The 17,293-nt window shown below is 50.2% G+C and overlaps 1 protein-coding gene across 1 annotated transcript; it reads right to left on the minus strand.

The window, feature by feature from the left end:
• Window positions 1-105: 105 nt before the first annotated feature.
• Window positions 106-15,332, minus strand: C11H5orf49 (chromosome 11 C5orf49 homolog). The gene is made up of 3 exons (XM_037799197.1): window positions 15,061-15,332; window positions 3,707-3,823; window positions 106-562 (listed from the first exon to the last, which is right to left on the minus strand). The coding sequence occupies exons 1-3, from the start codon at window positions 15,235-15,237 to the stop codon at window positions 383-385; spliced, it is 474 nt and encodes a 157-aa protein (XP_037655125.1). The 5' UTR covers window positions 15,238-15,332; the 3' UTR covers window positions 106-382.
• Between the last annotated feature and the right edge of the window lie 1,961 nt (window positions 15,333-17,293).

Below are 17,293 nucleotides of genomic sequence, written 5' to 3' on the forward strand. Positions count from 1 at the left end.
AGTAGCAGCTTTGTAACCATTATGAAAATAACTGCACACCTCTTCCAAAAATACAAATGAGGAGAGTCAGTGAACAAAAATCAACCCAAACATTTTAAGGTGGGGGGAAAGTTTTAATTTTATTAAGGTGCCCTCCGTGAATCAGTCACCAGAATTATTTAATCTGAAATAATTTCACATAAAAATCGCCATGCTGGATATTCTTAATAACTCTTAAAGGTGCTTAGCCAGGTTCCTAACCGAGGGAAAGCTGCTAATTCGTCTCCCAACTGTAAAGATGACGCGGGGGCATCGCTGCACTTTCTAGATGTCAGTGAAACAGGAGGGAAGGCCCCGGCGCCGCCCCTCTCTGCGGCGCCCCTGGCGGGCGGGCCGGGGAGCCTCAGGCTGGAGAGACGTGCCCGAAGCCCGGGGTCCTGATGCTGGGGATGTCGTTCTTGCGGTAGAAGTCCGCCCTCACGTGATTGGCCCGGCGGTGCTCGCGGTTCAGCGGCTCCACGGGCTGATGGATGCGCTTGCCATAAACGGAAGAGGTCAGCACGCCCACCGGCCTTTCTCGTTCCTGTTGGGGATCATTATGACACTCAACGTCAGCACACACGGGCGCAGTGGGCTGGGGGCTGTATCTGCTTGAGTCCCACCCAGGTGCGGCAGGTGGGGGCCTGCACGCCTGCACCCCGCTGCAATGCTCCAGGTGGGAGCCTGCACACCTGCACCTCACTGCAATGCACCAGGTGGGGGCCTGCACACCTGCACCTCACTGCAATGCACCAGGTGGGGGCCTGCACACCTGCACCTCACTGCAATGCACCAGGTGGGGGCCTGCACGCCTGCACCCCGCTGCAATGCTCCAGGTGGGAGCCTGCACACCTGCACCCCACCACAGTGCATTAGATGAGGGCCTGCACACCTGCACCCACCACAGTGCATCACGTGGGGGCCTGCATGCCTGCACCTCACTGCAATGCACCAGGTGGGGGCCTGCACACCTGCACCTCACTGCAATGCACCAGGTGGGGGCCTGCACACCTGCACCCCACCACAGTGAGTCAGGTGAGTGCCTGCACACCAGCACCCCGACACAGTGCTCCAGGTGGGAGCCTGCACACCTCCACCTCACTGCAATGCACCAGGTGGGGGCCTGCACACCTGCACTCCCTCCACCCTGGCCCCTTACAGGTTACTCTGAAGCCGGAGTGACCCCTTTTCCATGCCAGACTCTGTGCCCCCGCTCAGAACCCACTAATGTCTTCAAGTCCTTCCGAGGTAAAGACAAAGATCTCCCAGTGGCTTCCAGTTCTGTGAACCTGGGCGCCAGGTCCCCGCTGACTGCACATTCATGTTCTCGGCCTCTCTGCTTTCCCTGCCCTCCTGCCCACCCCTCTTCCCTCCCTGTCCTTCTTTCACGTCCCAAACACACAGGGCTCCTTGCAGCTTGCAGACCTCTGTTCTGCCTGTTTGATCTTCCCAGATACTTGCTCCTCCTTCTGCCAGGCCCTCCCCTTCCAGGGCCCAGCTCTAAGGTCAGTCTCCTCGCAGCCACCTAAAGAAGCCCCCTGTCCTCGCCCTGCCCCACCCCCCTTCTCATCAATTTAACATAGCCCATCCCCTTCAACTGCTTTATTTTTCTGCTCTGTTTTTATTACTACCTGGAATTAGGTTCATTTGCATTTGCCTTTTATCTTTCTGTTTCATGGGAATGTAAGCTCTCAGAGGGCAGGACTTTGTCTTATTGCCTTTATGCCCACTAAGCACATAGCAGGTGAACAAATGGTTTTGAAAACATGGATATGAATAATGCCATGAGAGAAAAATTCAGAATGAGTTAATGTGAGCAAAAATAATAGAAAAATTCAATGTCTGTGACATAAGTGGTTTCTTTCATATCAAAATAAGAATTATTATTAAAGATGACATGGTGGCTTTCTTAAACAACTGCAGCAACAGGCAAAAATCCAATGACTCAACCAGAAATGCCACCAGAAATTTCTGTCTAATGCATTAAATAGAAGATTATGATATTTACTCAGCACCTGTCCTCGGCCCAGACTGTGTGAGGATAATACCAGAATCTGGGAATGCAGTAGAAGGGAAGGGTCAGGCACAAAAGGCAGGTGGACCTGCTGAGACTTAATGTCAGGAAGCAATTTCCTGGGAAATAAAACTGTTCCCAGTAAATGGAAATCCTCTCATTATGCTAACCATGGAAAATTGTACAGGCTACCTAATGTTTAATAATTAGTTTTTTCCATTTCTGATGAAGATGAAGCAGCATGATGTGTTCTGATACAGAATACACTTCATTTGCAATAGTAGAACGTGTTTGGTGCTGTATCTTATCATCGAGCTCCTAAACTCTAAAGAGGAATTAGCTTTATCATAAATGTTTATATTACAGAAGTGTCCCTTTTATTCCTGAAAGAGTCAGCGACAGAGAATGAGTTAACCAGAATCTTTCTTGCCCTTTTTCTAACTATGGGCCTTTGCCTGTAAAGATGTGCCAGAACATTACCCACAGATGAACTTAGCAGGGGCGGCTGTGGCCTTCTCCAGTGGGGCCCTTATCGTGGAATCCTACATGTGAGGCATCTAACTGACAACTCACCAGGTGGTCTTGTCCCCGGCCCCAGTCCCTGCGGTCCTAGTTTAGTAAACTGCACACACACACACACACACACACGCACACACACACACACACACACACACACACACGCACACCCCGCCTCTGGTCCACAGTGACTCCTGCCCTCACAGCTCACACCAGTTTCGTTGGCTCCCGCCGTGGTTCCGTCTCTGTCATCCCTGCCTGGACTGGTCTCCCGGCTTCCGCTCAAGGCCACCCCCCCCCAGTCTAGTCTGCACCCTACAGCCCGGATGATTGTTTTCAAAAACGAATTGGCTCCCGTCACTTCCCAGCTGGAAACACCTCAGTGGTCCCCTGCTGCTCCCAGAACAAAGTTCCTTCCTTCACCCGGGGAGTCTCCTCGAGGGCCACCTCTCAGCAACCCCCGAACTCCAAGTGCTTTTGCACCTCGGTGCGTCCCCTCAAGCCCCTCCGTCTGACCAGGACATCCTCAGGCTGCTCAGCATGCGGCCGGCTCCGCTCATCCTTCATTTCTCAGCTCCCGTGCCACCTCCTCCAGGAAGGCTGCCTGGCCATGCCGTTCAAGTAGACACCTTCCCACCCTCCCACCTGCTGCAGTCTCCCAACTTCGACCCCCTGGATGCTGTTCTACACCCTGTGCAGAAAACCCCTCCCCTTCAGAAAACTGGGGAGGCAGAAAAAGGCATTGTTCTCTGCGTGCTGGTTCTGCTGGCTTCGTAACTGGCTTGGAGAAACACTCCTGCTTGTACAGTCCCATCCCTGGATGTCCATGTCCCCAGAAGAAAAGAGATGACTAGAATTCAGAGATTAAGCAAGGACTTATTTTTGCCTGTGAAAAGAACCACTCAGTTTTGCTCCCATTCATTGCTGAGTTATATATAACTAAACAACAGAATCATAAAATTTAATACACAAGTAACATGACTGAATAGATTGAGCTGTAATAATAGCTTATTCATAGCTTCTCGGTACAGTAAGATTCAGGAGAACTGCCAGAGTCCCTGAGTTATAAAAAGCAAACTGAACACAGGATTACAACACATACATGTATATAAATTGTTAATCTGCTAATACCCTGGGAATGTCCTGTCTTAATATTACCTCCTCGTTAACGTGAAGTCCTAGGCTCTTTGCGTGTTCTCTGTCATCTCGGTGCAATTTCTGATTGTAATCTGGGTTCTTCTTAAAAACGCAATCATAGAGGGAAATAATACCTGTCTTGGAATAAAAAGAGAAAGAAAGCCCCATGTTTATTTGAAGCTGAGTCATCAAAGCCTGATGAAACAGGGATGCTACCCCCATCCCTGACGCAGCATGGGGGCTTAGAGTTTCCTGACTACAGCAAGTATTGGGGGCGTTGAGGGGTCCCCCCTTAGAATAGAACCAGCTGTGGTCCAGAGCAGGACACAGTCGAGGCCCAACCCAGCAAGGGCAGGTGCCTCTGGGAGCCGAGGGGCCTGGGATACGGGTGACACTCTTTCCTTCTCAACCAATGTTAGCCCCCTCTCATTCCTTCCCACTCCTAGCTTTCTTTCCACGCTGCCTGCCTTATTTTTCTTATTTTTGCTCTGCTCCCTGCTTTTGTTTTAGGGCTAGCATTCATTCATTCATTCATTCATTCATTCCGCACATATTTACTGAGTCCTCACTGTGTGCAAAACATTGTGTAGGGCCCATAACTTGTTCCATCTGATGTTTCACCAAACTACCAAATAAGACCATGACCCCTGGAGGCAAGAGCTGACACTCGAGTTTCTGAGCAAGACGCAAAGGCAGCCATTTGGCCGACCTCCCAGAGCTGGCCTCTCAAGCGTCCCTCACTGACTCGGACTCCATCTCTAGAGCACAAGCTTGAAATAATAAATAATATGCTTTATTTCAAAGGACGAGTCTGCGTGTGTGCGTGCAGAATTTCTCCTTTATTTCTTCTTTTACTGCCTTTCTTAAGTTTTCTTTAATAAGCTTGTACTGCTTCTGAAAAAAATTAACAATTCTTGAATCGTAGTAAAATGTAACCACAAAGGAATTACTTAACAATTCCTGAATCCTAGGCAAGTATAACCAAAAAAGAGTTAGTTGTTGTGTTGTCAGCCTGTGATTAGCTGTGTACGTGCAAATCCCTCTCTAGAGAGACAAAAATATTTTTATCATGTGTGGTAGCTTTAACACTTGGTAATTCATATATATATGTATATGTACATATATACACCAATACATATATATCAGATATGTATGATAAATATAAAATTATGTACACATATCCATCTGATGTATAGAAAATGACACTGTGAACAGTACTATCTATTAATATCTCCATTTTTTCATCCCAACTTGTTCTTAGAGTGAAAGTAAATCTGCCTCATTTTTCATCTAGTAAAAGAAGAAGGAATGCATGTGTTAGTTGTTCTTTAATCCTCACCTGGTAAACCCTATATGTTACTCCAGCTGTCTTAGATCCTCCCAGGAGAAGATCAGACCCTGTCTCGCTGGGATTTGGAGAGCATCAGGTCTCTAACCTAACGCCAGGTTGCCTACACTTGCATTTTGAGTACTATTTGCCTGGAGAGTAAAGCTAGGAAAGATTTCTACCAACTCTGAGGCGTGAAGGTAGAAGGTAGCAGTTATGAGAACTCAGGAAGTATGTGGAAGATGTTGGAAAACCCATAATGCCCATTCTCAGTGACTCCAGGAACTCAGGCTAGGGGTAAAATAGCTTAAACTGATCCTTTACACGTCCTCCACGCATTGTCCATTGGGGCAAGATACCGAGTCCTTCTGGGGAAGAATTGACTATAAATCAGCATGGCTGTTATCCTCAGCCAATTAATTATCTGGAGAGTTAAGTAAGACAGTCTTTTAGTGTTATTATTTTAAGGTTCTTGAGAATCCCACTGGCACTCAGCTGCTGGAATTCCTGGTTTGCCTCTGTCCTGAGTCTCTTTACAGGCCTGGGAGGAGGGCAGCAGGCCTCCCAGCAAGGGCCCTGCTTCTGCTTCTGCACCAGCACTGGCCAGCGAGAGTCCACCGTCTCCGTCCCCAAGCTTTTCCCGATATTGCCGTCAGTCTCACTCACTCCCCTTCTGGGTGTCATCACCCCTTGAGTCTGGCCCTCCCTGTGGGCAAAGCCTCCTGTGCAGCTCACACACTCCTCGGAGTCATAAAAAGCCCAAACCATGGAGAAGTGATCAGGTATTCAGTATTTGGTACTGTGAAAGTCGGCTGAAAATTGGCTGTGAAATTCAGGAAAAAAATAAACTTGGATCTCCACATCATATTACAGACAAAAGAAAACTCTGGATGGAATAAAAAAGCAAATGGAAAAAAAAAACCTTGAAGGGGCTTCTAAACATAAGAAGCAATGAGGAAAAACCACAAAGAAAATAGCAATCATTTGGACTATATAAAAATTAAAGGCATTTGAATTAAATCAAACATTTTTAAAAAATGTAACACATGATGGAGAAATCTCATTCATCTTTAACATATGTAACATGGGAAGTGCTGACGCAGAAGCTGATTGGCTGGTGTTTGCTTCTAGCCTGGAGCTGAGTCCTCTTGAAGGAAACCTTCGCGGGGTCAGCCCCTGGCCAGGAGGCCCTTCAGTAACTCCAAGGAGGCCTGAGCACCCCACCCGCTCTGTTGGGATGATGGGAGCTCAGTTGTCCAGAGGAGGATATTGGCCTTCTGCCAGGGAAGGTTCTAGAATCCACACCTTCCTTTGAGGTCCAGAGCCGCTGCCGACCCACTCGAGGCCAGGGGCAGAGAAGAGCAATTACAGCTGCCCCATCGCTCCCTCGCCACCCCACACACCCATGACACATTCAGAGGTTAGGAGGCAGCTGGGCCCCGGTCAGAACCGGCTACTGGACTCCCTGCTGCCCAGCCCACCCGTGTCACGCGTGTGTCTTGGGAGAACAGCTGCAGGGTCCGACCTGAAGACCTGCCTCGAGACTGCACATGGGGGACCCTGGGATTCCCTCGCACCCTGAGAACCCTGTGCCAAAGTGGAGGAGGACGGGGCCAGCCCAGGTTCCTACAGCGCTCCTGGAGCATGAGGCTCGCCAGCCTGAGGGACAGGCTTCCAGAAGGAGCCGCGCTATCCACAGGGGAAACTGGGATCCCCCGGAAGCAGCCGGGCATGTGCTTTCTTCTTCAGCCAAGTGATTTTAACCTGAGCTGAATAAGACCCTGGGGTTCTTGGATTTATCCTGGGAGGAAGACCATAAAAAGGGAAGAGTGGACTCAAGAGCAGAATGAGAAGGAATCACACTCGGCTGAATGTGAAAGCAAATGTTACTTTACTATGTTCCCTCAGCTGGAGAAACCCAATATAATACAGTATACCATGCAACTCTACAGAAAAATGCCCATTTCTTCTCATTCTAACCAGTTCTCCTACAACTCTCTTCAGAGTGAGAATGATGAGTAAGCAGCCATGCCTGCCTCACGATCCAAGAGCCTGCCATACCTCAGAATATCTCTATTAGGAATCTCACTGCTGGTGGATGTTATCAGAATCTTAGGCATCTTTTCTTTGTGGGGATTCTGCATATTCAGAACATCCCAGAATAAAAAATGAATTTTTCTATCATGGGAAAAAAAAAAAGATTTTTATCACCCTGCAGCCTCACTTACCAACGTGACTATCGATTTCCAACAACTAATCAAACTGCAAATCTGCTCTTCCTGTGCTTTTATTTATTAATTTTCCTTCCTTTCTCTTTTTTTCTTTCAGTACTTCATGGTTTGAAGTGAAATGACATTAATAAAAACCAATCTAGATTTACATGCTATCACATGTGAACAGAGCTTCTGGGTTGACTGGTATTTGGCTATTAAATCTCTCAAGGGATCCGTTTCACATGATATTGTTTTTAAAACACAAAGCAAAAAAAACCCCATTTATTTTTCTCTTGTGATGTCCCTCTGTCCCTTTTGTTTTTGAGTATTGCTGAAATTCAGTGTGGCCTGACGCTGGTCATGGTATCATCTTCCATTAGTTTCCCTCATGAAATAACTGAGATGTGAACAAACTCAAGGGCGGTGCAAAAGGAGGGCTGATGAGGTCCGGTCGGGCTGGGGCTAGGAAACGGGGTGACTGAGGACGAAACGGGGTGACTGCACTCGCTACTGCAGACAGAGCCGCTGGGGGAGTGAGGTTACCCGGTAAGGACACGTAAGCACCTTGTGAGCAGTGGAGAGTGAGACTGGAGGTGAAGTAAAGGTCATTGCTGTGGAGCCAGAGACCCGATCCAAGAGAGCTCTCTTCTGGTCACCTGGACTGGGAGCTGTCACCAACATTCAGTTCTCCTCCACTCCTGACCACACGGAGGAGTAACCGCCCCTGCTCCTTCAGCGAGGCACTTCCACGTGACCCCTGAACTGTGACTGGAAGTGACTTGGGACTCGTCAGTAAGAAGCCCGGAGGAGCCAGTGGCCGGGGACTCCTGCGGCTTCCTGTGAGAGGTCAGCAGCCTGCACGGTGGCTCTCCATCCACCGGGGCCACTGAGAGGCCACGCTGAGCAATGCCACCCTGCGACCCCCTTGGACGGTTAGCATGAGAACTCCATCTGTAAGCCACCATCTAGGTTTGCCTGGGCTGCTAGGACGAACACTGCCCAATGGATTGGCTTAAACAACGAGCATTTATTGTCTCATGGTTTAGAAGCCGAGGGGTCCAAAACCAAGGCCTCAACAGGCCATTCTGCAAGTGTGGCGCGTTCTGGTGCTGCCTGCCGCAGTCCTTGGGTTCCCGGGCTTGCATCTCTGCCTCTGTCACATGGTGGCCTCCTGCAGCTTTTTCTCTCTTAATAAGGCCGCCGGTCATAGGGTTAAGCCCACCCTCATTCAGTTTGGCCACACCTACATAGGCTCCTAGGAGATCCTATTCCGAAGTGAGGCCACACCCTGATTCACCTTAACAGCTTCTAAGGTCCTATTTATAAATAGGCTCTCACCCTCAGAAATGCAGATGAAGACTGGAATGTCTTTTGTGGGGGACATGATGCAATCCCCAATGGCCACTGAGACTCTGGGGGTTGTTTCTGCAGCACAGCCTACTTGATTGTGACAAATGCAACAATAAAGGAGGAAAAATCTCTGGCCTCGCACCTCAGTTCACAAAGGGCTCCCTCTGGAGCTGTGGGCTTTTATCCTGCTCAGCCCTCCTTCCAGGAGATAAACACTCCCATCCAAATGACTCAGGTAAGTTTTGAGCATAGTGGAATCCAAATCTTTTCTCCTATCCTTAAATCATTTTAAATATAAACCCACTCTCCCTTGTAAGTTTAACCCAGGTAAGTTACCCAAGGAAAAAAGAAACAAGAGAGAAGAAATTAGTACATTTTCCTCGGTAACTGTGCCAGAGATAATCCTATGCAGTCACCAAATCCATCTCCTGTTCCAGAATAAACAGAAGACCGTATACTTCATTGCCCTCGCCATGAGGCTGGGACCCTGTGAGTGGCTCTCGGCAGTGGCTTCCGGGCTGGCTGGTGACTCTCCCACCATCCTCCACACTCGCTCCCCTGCTCACTGGCTGGTGAATTCAGAGGAGCCAGCAAAGCACGCTGAGGATCAAAAGGACCCCCTGAAACCACTAAGAAGAAGGAGCCTGGATTCCCGAGTCACTGCATTAAGAAGAGCCACCGAGGAGAAACATGCAGACTTTACACGTGAGAAAGAATTAAACTTCCACTATTTTAAGCCCAGAGATGTGCTGGTAAATGGTCAATAGCCAGCTCTCTGGAGGAAAAGCATGGTGGGTAGCATTTGCCTCTTTTCATGGTGTATTTCTATGACCATTTCCATGGCCATTTCCACCATGGCCAATTTCGGGCTAATAACTGAATGCAGAATTTGGAAGAGTTGCTAAAAAGCAGCTCTCATGATGGCTCCAGCATCCCACTGGTTAAGTGGGGTTAAGTACGTTCGTTCCCCCAGCACATCCTTGCCCACCTGGACTCATGCAGTAATCACCCTGTGATCGGGCTGCCCTCGTTTTTTCTCTTCATGGGACATGGCACTGCTACTTCCCGATCTTCACCTACCCAGCACCTTATGTCCTACTTCCAAAACTAAAAATTCCCAACATCATCCAAAATTGTTTCCTTGGATTCCTAAGAGCCTTGTTTTACTTTTGATAAATCTAGTGCCTCTCCTTTGAGTCCAGTAGTTTGTGAAGCTTAATGAGGATATTTGTGGATCAGCAGCAAAACTGGAGCTTATCATTCCTCCGTAGGAGTGGGCGGGTGCGTGTGGCAAAAGCACTTGGTACATAAAGGTGAGAGGGTTCCAGAAAGGAAGGGCTTGGGAAAGCTGGTCTTGAGTGCCTCCTGTATGCTCGACGCTGGCTGTTATGGGGTGAATTGTGTTCCCGCAAAAAGATACATTTAAATCCTAACCTCCAGTATCTTAGAATGCGACCTCATTGGGAAATAGGGTTGTTGCAGATGGAATTAGTTAAGAGAACTGGACTGGGGATGGGTGGGTTATTAGGGGCACCTGGACACTGAGACGGACACTGAGAGAAGACAGCCAGGTGACTGCGAGGGTAGAGGCTAGAGCGATGCATCCACAAGCCAAGGAGTGCCAAGGATGTCAGCAAACCAGCAGAAGCTGGAGGAGGCTGGGAAGCGCTCTCCCCTACAGGTTTCAGAGTGTGGCCTTCCCACACCCTGACTTTGGACATCTCGTCTCCAGAACCGTGAGACCATACAGTTCTGTCGTTCGGAGCCCCCCAGGGGTGGGCACTTCATTACAGCAGCCCCAGGACACTCAGACACCGGCAGAGGCCCTTCAGGTGTTCCCCTTTGGACTTCTGACAGTGGACACTCATTGTTACACTTATAAAGAGCGTGACTGCAGGAGGCAAAGGGAAACCCAGCGGTCAGCTGGGGAGAGCTCCTGACCCTCAAAGAAAGAGTTAAACCCTTGGCCTCTGTGTCAGCACCCCACAGAGAGAAGGAAAGCCAGCAAATTCCACCAAAGCTCAGGCAAGACTTCAGAGCCAAGCTCACCCAAGACAGGGCCATCCACAGCCCACCTTCTTGTGAGGGAAATCATACTCTAAAGCTGCTCAGGATTTTTTTTTTTTTTTTTTTTTTAGTGTAGTTCCTAGATTTCAAGGAGTTTAATCAAAACCTTCACCACAGGCATCCTACTTGGACTCGGCTTTCCCAATTCCACAGCATAAATGTTGCACACAGCAGAAGGGAAAAAAAAAGGTTCTAAATACATCGCTGAACGGAATCTGCTCTGCAGCCGAAGAAACAATATTTCAGAGGAAAGGCCCATGACAGTAGAGATGGCCCAGGAGTTGGGCACATTTAAGCTGGCAGCTTTAGATGCCAAATTTGTCTGACGATTTATGGGCATTATTACAGGGGCTCCAAAGAAATGTGCAGCGTTTGGAGTCTTAACTCTGTGGGTTCTCCAAGGTGAGATGCTTTCCATGGTGAGAAGCAACGCTCCAGAACCACTCACTGAAGCCACGAGACTGAAGCTTCTCTTATCGGCACCACATGTCCGTCTCCAACAATGACGGAGTCAGAGAGGAAAGAGTCTATTTGGCCTTCTGGGCCCAATGCTTAGCAAAAGGGAACTAATAATAACCAACCAAAGCAAATCATAACAATAAGAGCTATACTTACATAGGGCTTACTGTGTGTCAGTTTATACTAACTAATTAAAGTAATTCTCCTAAGCACACCATGAAATTGGTCCTGTTTGATCTGTTTTATGGACAGGCAAATTGAGACGGAGAGGCTGTAACTTGTGCAAGTCCCCACAGCTAGTAAACACGTATTTCCACCCAGGACTCCCCAGCCTGTGCTATACTAACCACCCACAGACTATTAAGTGGGTTACACAGAAATTGACTTAGGAACTAGTTGAGTTATGCTTCTCTTTATTCCAAATGATCTCAAGGTCAGAGAAACTGCTCCTGGAGCCCTGCAGCTGATCAAATACCTCCCCATAATCCCGATAGCACATGAGGTAGCTAGCTGGCCAAATGGACTTCAAAATGCCCTTTGTTGTTCCTGTTGCTTTTAATGTTCTTTTATGTGGATTTTAAACAGTATTTATTTTTGTAGCATCATTTTCTTTTGTGTCATACACAAGACCTCAGGGATTGAATTTGCCTATGACCCCAGCTAATCAAAACTGCCCTGAAATGCTTCAAAAACATAAAATCCCATTTGAATGAATTTGTTCTAAAGACCATTTCTATTTTCTGGAAGGCAGTGCTGCATTAGAGCAGGAGTTGGCCATCACCTTTTCTGTAAAGGGCCAGATAGTAACTCTCCTGGGCAATCTTGGCCTGTGGTCTCTGTCGCAATCACTCAACCCTGAGGTCGTAGCCATAGACAATACAGAAAGAAATGTACATGGCTGTGTTCCAATGAAACTTTATTTATTAGAACAGACAGGGGGCCAGGTGGCCCATGGGTCTTAGTTTTCCCACCCCTGCAATATAAGAGGGGTGTGCTTATGGCTCATTCTTGATTTCCTTTCAAGTGGCTGGGCCCCAGTCACTTCATACCTCAGGCCTCTCTCCACCCATGTGTTCAATCTGCCTCAGGAAGGTGGGGGTTCTGCTCTTCTTTTTTGGGGGGTCCAGGGCTGCTGTTGCTGGGTGAGTAAACCCACCAGACTCTGGGCTTCAGCAGCCACCAGCTTTAGTGGTATCCTCATGAAGATGTACCAGGGTTCCACCTGATCAGCCTTTTGTCTTGTTTATCAGTGGCCTTAGGGTGGTATTGGATGGGTTGTGAACTGTTTCATTATTTGGAAAAAAATATAAGAATGTTATATTCTTTCAATAAAACAGCATAGACCAATTTCAAACACTGAGAGTCCTGGCTCTGGGGCTAGTTAACTCATGATGATCATAAATTCACTGGCAGTCATATAGGTATTGTATACTTAAATGTAAATTCACTTAATAAATGAAATTATTTATAGGTAACAGTTATGTAAAATATATTGCTCACAGGAGGAAAAAATATGAGGTGTATAATGGCAAAAGTTGGGAACCACTGCTTTAGATGGCCCTCCAGTTTTAATATCCAGTGGATATTCAAGCAAACAGGGCTCTGAAGACAAATATGGTGTCAGTGCTGAAAACTCCCTTCTTTCCTTCCTCTGTCCCTCCAATCCTTCTGTATTGCTGGAAGCCAAGCAGAGATATAATCAAGAAGTTAGGATTTAAGGGACAATTATGATTACTGAATCATTATATGGATATTCCTTTTTATTTTCTGGTATATTAGAGTAGACAGAGGGAAATACCTGAAATCTCTGAACTGTAATCCAGCTGCCTTGATCTCTGATAAAGATTGTATAGCCTTTATCTTGTGCCCTAGTGACTGTAAAAACTTTGTGATTAACCTTCACTTGTACCCATTTTATCCAGTTTTTCGACTTTAGAGTCTTATCACCAAATACAGCCTCTAATGTTTATTAATGAAGGGTCTTGGGTCAGCCCAGAACTAACCCACCCCAAGTCCTAAGTTATCTTGATAACCAAAGCTGGATCTAATAAAAATGGGCCTGCCTGACATGTGCAGTAGCTTAGAATTTAACCTGTAAGTGACCTATATCTCATTATAATACCAAAAATCATGCCCATTATCCTTAAAGCTGCCATTTTCTTACATAGGCTCTGTGACTAAGCTTGTAATCAACCTGTGCATGCTCAATAATTAGATCACCTCTAATGTCATCATCTATAGAGCCATTGTGCTTATTATCCTAAAACCTACCCATCTTTTAACACTATAAAACTATCCGAGTTACTGCGGTTTGGGGAGACAGACTGCTCTCCTGCTTCCTGCCTAGCAATAAACTCTTTGTCCCTGTGCAACCCAGGTGTCTCAGGAATTAGTCATTTGAGCTCATCAGGCAAAGAATCCACCGCCTGGGTCCAGTAACAACCAGGTGCCTCAGATTCAAGAGCTCTTCCGAGGAGCAGGTTGTGCAACTAGAAACTTCGCTTCTGTTTGTGGCTAAGCTCATGACTGTCTTGCACTTCACACGAGTACTCAAGTAATAGTTGACCTGAGAGGGGATTTATTTGGGTTCCAGTGATTGTGGGTGGCTAAGACGAAAGGAAGGAGACTTATTGTGGGATTATTTTATACACCATGAGGAAGGAAAGACCTCCTTCCTCTCCAGGTTAATCTCTAGTCCCCTTAGGGGTTGAACTGTGTACCCCAAAAAGATATGATGAAGTCCTAACCCCAGGAACCTGTGAACGGGGACCCATTTTCAACAGGGTTATTGGCCTGCGGCGCACAGAGACCTCAGGTCCAGACCTCGCCTTGTCCTCCTGGATCTAGGGTCTAGACATCCAAAGGACCCTCTCCCTCCCTCCCCCGCTGAGCTCCCCAACCTGTCTCCACGCGCCCGCCCAGTCCCCAGCCCCTCCCCGACAGTGCAGCCCACGCCCTGCGTCCCCTCCCGCCCCGCTGTGCAGCCCCGCCCTAGCCCCAGAACCGGTCGCCCCTAAGCCCTCCCCTCCCCGCGGCTGCACAGCCCCAACTCCTCCCTGCTGGGCAGCCCCGCCCCGCCCCGCCCCGCCCCGCCCCGCCCCGCCCCGCCCCGCCCCCAACTCCTCCCGGGCAATGAAGTCCCGCCCCCAACCGCCTCCCCAGCAGTGCAGCCCCGCCCCAACCACCTCCCCGGCAGTGAAGCCCCGCCCCCAATCCCCTCTGGGCCGTGCCGCCCCGCCCCCAATCCCCTCCCGGCCGCGCAGCCCCGCCCCCAATCCCTTCTGGGGCGTGCAGCCCCGCCCCCAATCCCCTCCGGGCCATGCAGCCCCGCCCCCAATCCCCTCTGGGGCGTGCCGCCCCGCCCCCAATCCCCTCCCGGCCGCGCAGCCCCGCCCCCAATCCCCTCCGGGCCATGCAGCCCCGCCCCCAATCCCCTCTGGGGCGTGAAGCCCCGCCCCCAGCCCCTCCCGGCCGCGCAGCCCCGCCCCCAATCCCCTCTGGGCCGTGCCGCCCCGCCCCCAATCCCCTCCGGGCCATGCAGCCCCGCCCCCAATCCCCTCTGGGGCGTGCAGCCCCGCCCCCAGCCCCTCCCGGCCGCGCAGCCCCGCCCCCAATCCCCTCTGGGCCGCGCCGCCCCGCCCCCAAACCCCTCCGGGGCGTGCAGCCCCGCCCCCAGCCCCTCCCGGCCGCGCAGCCCCGCCCCCAATCCCCTCTGGGGCGTGCAGCCCCGCCCCCAATCCCCTCTGGGCCGTGCAGCCCCGCCCCCAAACCCCTCCGGGGCGTGCAGCCCCGCCCCCAAACCCCTCCCGGCCGCGCAGCCCCGCCCCCAATCACCTCCCGGCCGTGCAGCCCCGCCCCCAATCCCCTCTGGGCCATGCAGCCCCGCCCCCAAACCCCTCCCGGCCGCGCAGCCCCGCCCCCAGCCCCTCCCGGCCGCGCCGCCCCGCCCCCGGGCGCACCCTGGCCTGGCGGTGGTAGTAGCTGTGCTCCTTGGGGTCCAGGCGCCGCGGCGGGACGTAGCTGAAGGCGGACAGCGCCGAGACGGGCGGCGGCCGGGGCTTGCCCCGCAGCGTGGCGGCGGTGATCTCCTCCTCGTCCTCCAGGCCGCCCTCGTGCCGCTCCTCCGCGGAGGCCATGGTCGCTCCCGCCCGGCAGTGGCCCACTCCGAGTCCGCGCGTCGCGGGCTGCCCGGCGCCCGAGTTTGTCACCCGGCGCCCGCGCTCGGCGGTTGCCGGGAAACCGAGGACCGCGTCACAAAGCGGGGCGGAGCCGCGGGGCCGGGCTGGGCGGGGCCGACCTCTCCCCATCTCCCTTCTGGTCCCTGGGGCCGCCCTGGGGCCCCTTCCTCCCACCTGTGACGGGAGGAACCCCGGCTGCTGAAGCGGCTGCGTCTTCCCAGTTTCCAGTTCGCTTTACCCGTCCCCGGGCTGCGGGCGCTCATTCCCTCCCAGCTCATTCATTCGTTCAGCAGCCAGTGAGCCGGCACCTCCTGGAGCCGCGGAGGAGCTGCAGGTCCAGCCTGACCCGGCCGCCTTCGCGCCGCGCAGCGCCCCGGCGGTGAAACAGAGACACGGAAGGGACGAGGCACTTGCGGGGGTCTAGGACAGGCTGTCCAGTGCAAGTACAAGGCCAGCCGCACGCGTCCTTTTACTCCTCTGGGAGACAGCTGATAAAATAGAATAAAATTTCACAGGTGAAATTAAGTGTAATCATGTAGTTATTTAACTCAGTCTCCCCAAAATATTATCATGTCAACATGATAATTGTCAGGGCCTCTGACAATGGTCCTGGTATTGGCCAGTGTGTGGGTAAAGCTGGGATGAATTCTATCAGCGATGTGAAATCTGGCAAAACTGAGCTGTTCTACCTCCTTGACCAAAAGGGGGATGCAAAATGAAACAAACTAAAGTTTCAGTGGCTGAGAGATTTCGAATGGAGTCGAGAGGTCACTCTGGTGGACTTTCTTACGCACTATGTAGATAACCCTTTTTAAGTTTTAATACACTGGAATACCTAGAAGCAAATACCTGAAACTATCAAACTCCAACCCAGTAGCCTTGACTCTTGAAGACAATTGTAATGTAGCTTACAAGGGGTGACAGTGTGATTGTGAAAGCCTTGTGGATCACACTACCTTTATCCTGTGTATGATTGGATGAGTAGAAAAATGCGGAGAAAAACTAAATGAAAAATAAGGAGAGGGGATGATTTGGGTGTTCTTTTTTACTTTTATTTTTTATTCTTATTTTTACTTTCTGGTGTAAAAACGATGTTCAAAAAATAGATTGGGGTGATGAATGAACAACTATATGATGGTCCTGTGAACAGTTGGTTGTATACCATGGATAATTGTATGATATGTGAATATATCTCGATAAAACGGAATTTTAAAAAAACTGAGCTGTCTGAGGGTTCTGAGGACACTCTCCAAATGTGGCAGTGTTTCTTGTTAATCTAAATGCTGGTTCAAGAGGTGTCTTCCATTTGTTGTAAATTCACTGAATTATAAAGTCATGGGTGTGTGCATATGTCTGTGTGTGTGGCTATATATATAAATATTTATTTCAGTTAAAAGGAAAAGAGAAAAAATATTGATGATTAAATATACAAACCAAGACTTGGAAATATCTTAGCCAGGGTGGCTCCAGGAAGGCTGGCCTCTATGAGGAGGTGCTATCTGACCCAAAACATAAAAGATCATGAGGAGGCAGACTTGTGAAATCTCGGGGAACCGTCCTTCCAAACGGAGGGAGGAGCATCTACGGTGGCCTGAGCAGAGCCGGGTGATGTGTGGGCAGCAAAGAGGGAGGGCAGTGGCGTTTTCTGAAGGAGAGGCCAGTAGGGAGTGATGGTGCCCTTACAGGCAGGGGCCGTGGGGAGGTCTTGGGCAGACTAAGGAGCATCTCTTACTGGGCGTTCTTGCCTGCATGTCCTTGACATGGGCTCCTGGCCTAAGATGCCTCTCTCAGTACAAGACGCCTCTCTGCTGAGTTCCCTTTGGGTCTCCCAGGGGTCCTGGGGGCAGGATTTAAGACTCAACTCTGTGCAGTACTGTGGGTCTCTCACGCATCCACGTGAGGTCCTTGAGAAGCCCATGGGTTCTTTGCCCTCATCACCCATCTTTTTGCTCCACTGTCAGGGCAGACATGTCCAGCATGATTGAACAGAGCTGGGCACAGCCTACCATGTCCC

The sequence above is a fragment of the Choloepus didactylus genome, chromosome 11, assembly GCF_015220235.1.
Source record: "Choloepus didactylus isolate mChoDid1 chromosome 11, mChoDid1.pri, whole genome shotgun sequence".
In the NCBI taxonomy this organism is placed as follows: Eukaryota; Metazoa; Chordata; class Mammalia; order Pilosa; family Megalonychidae; genus Choloepus; species Choloepus didactylus.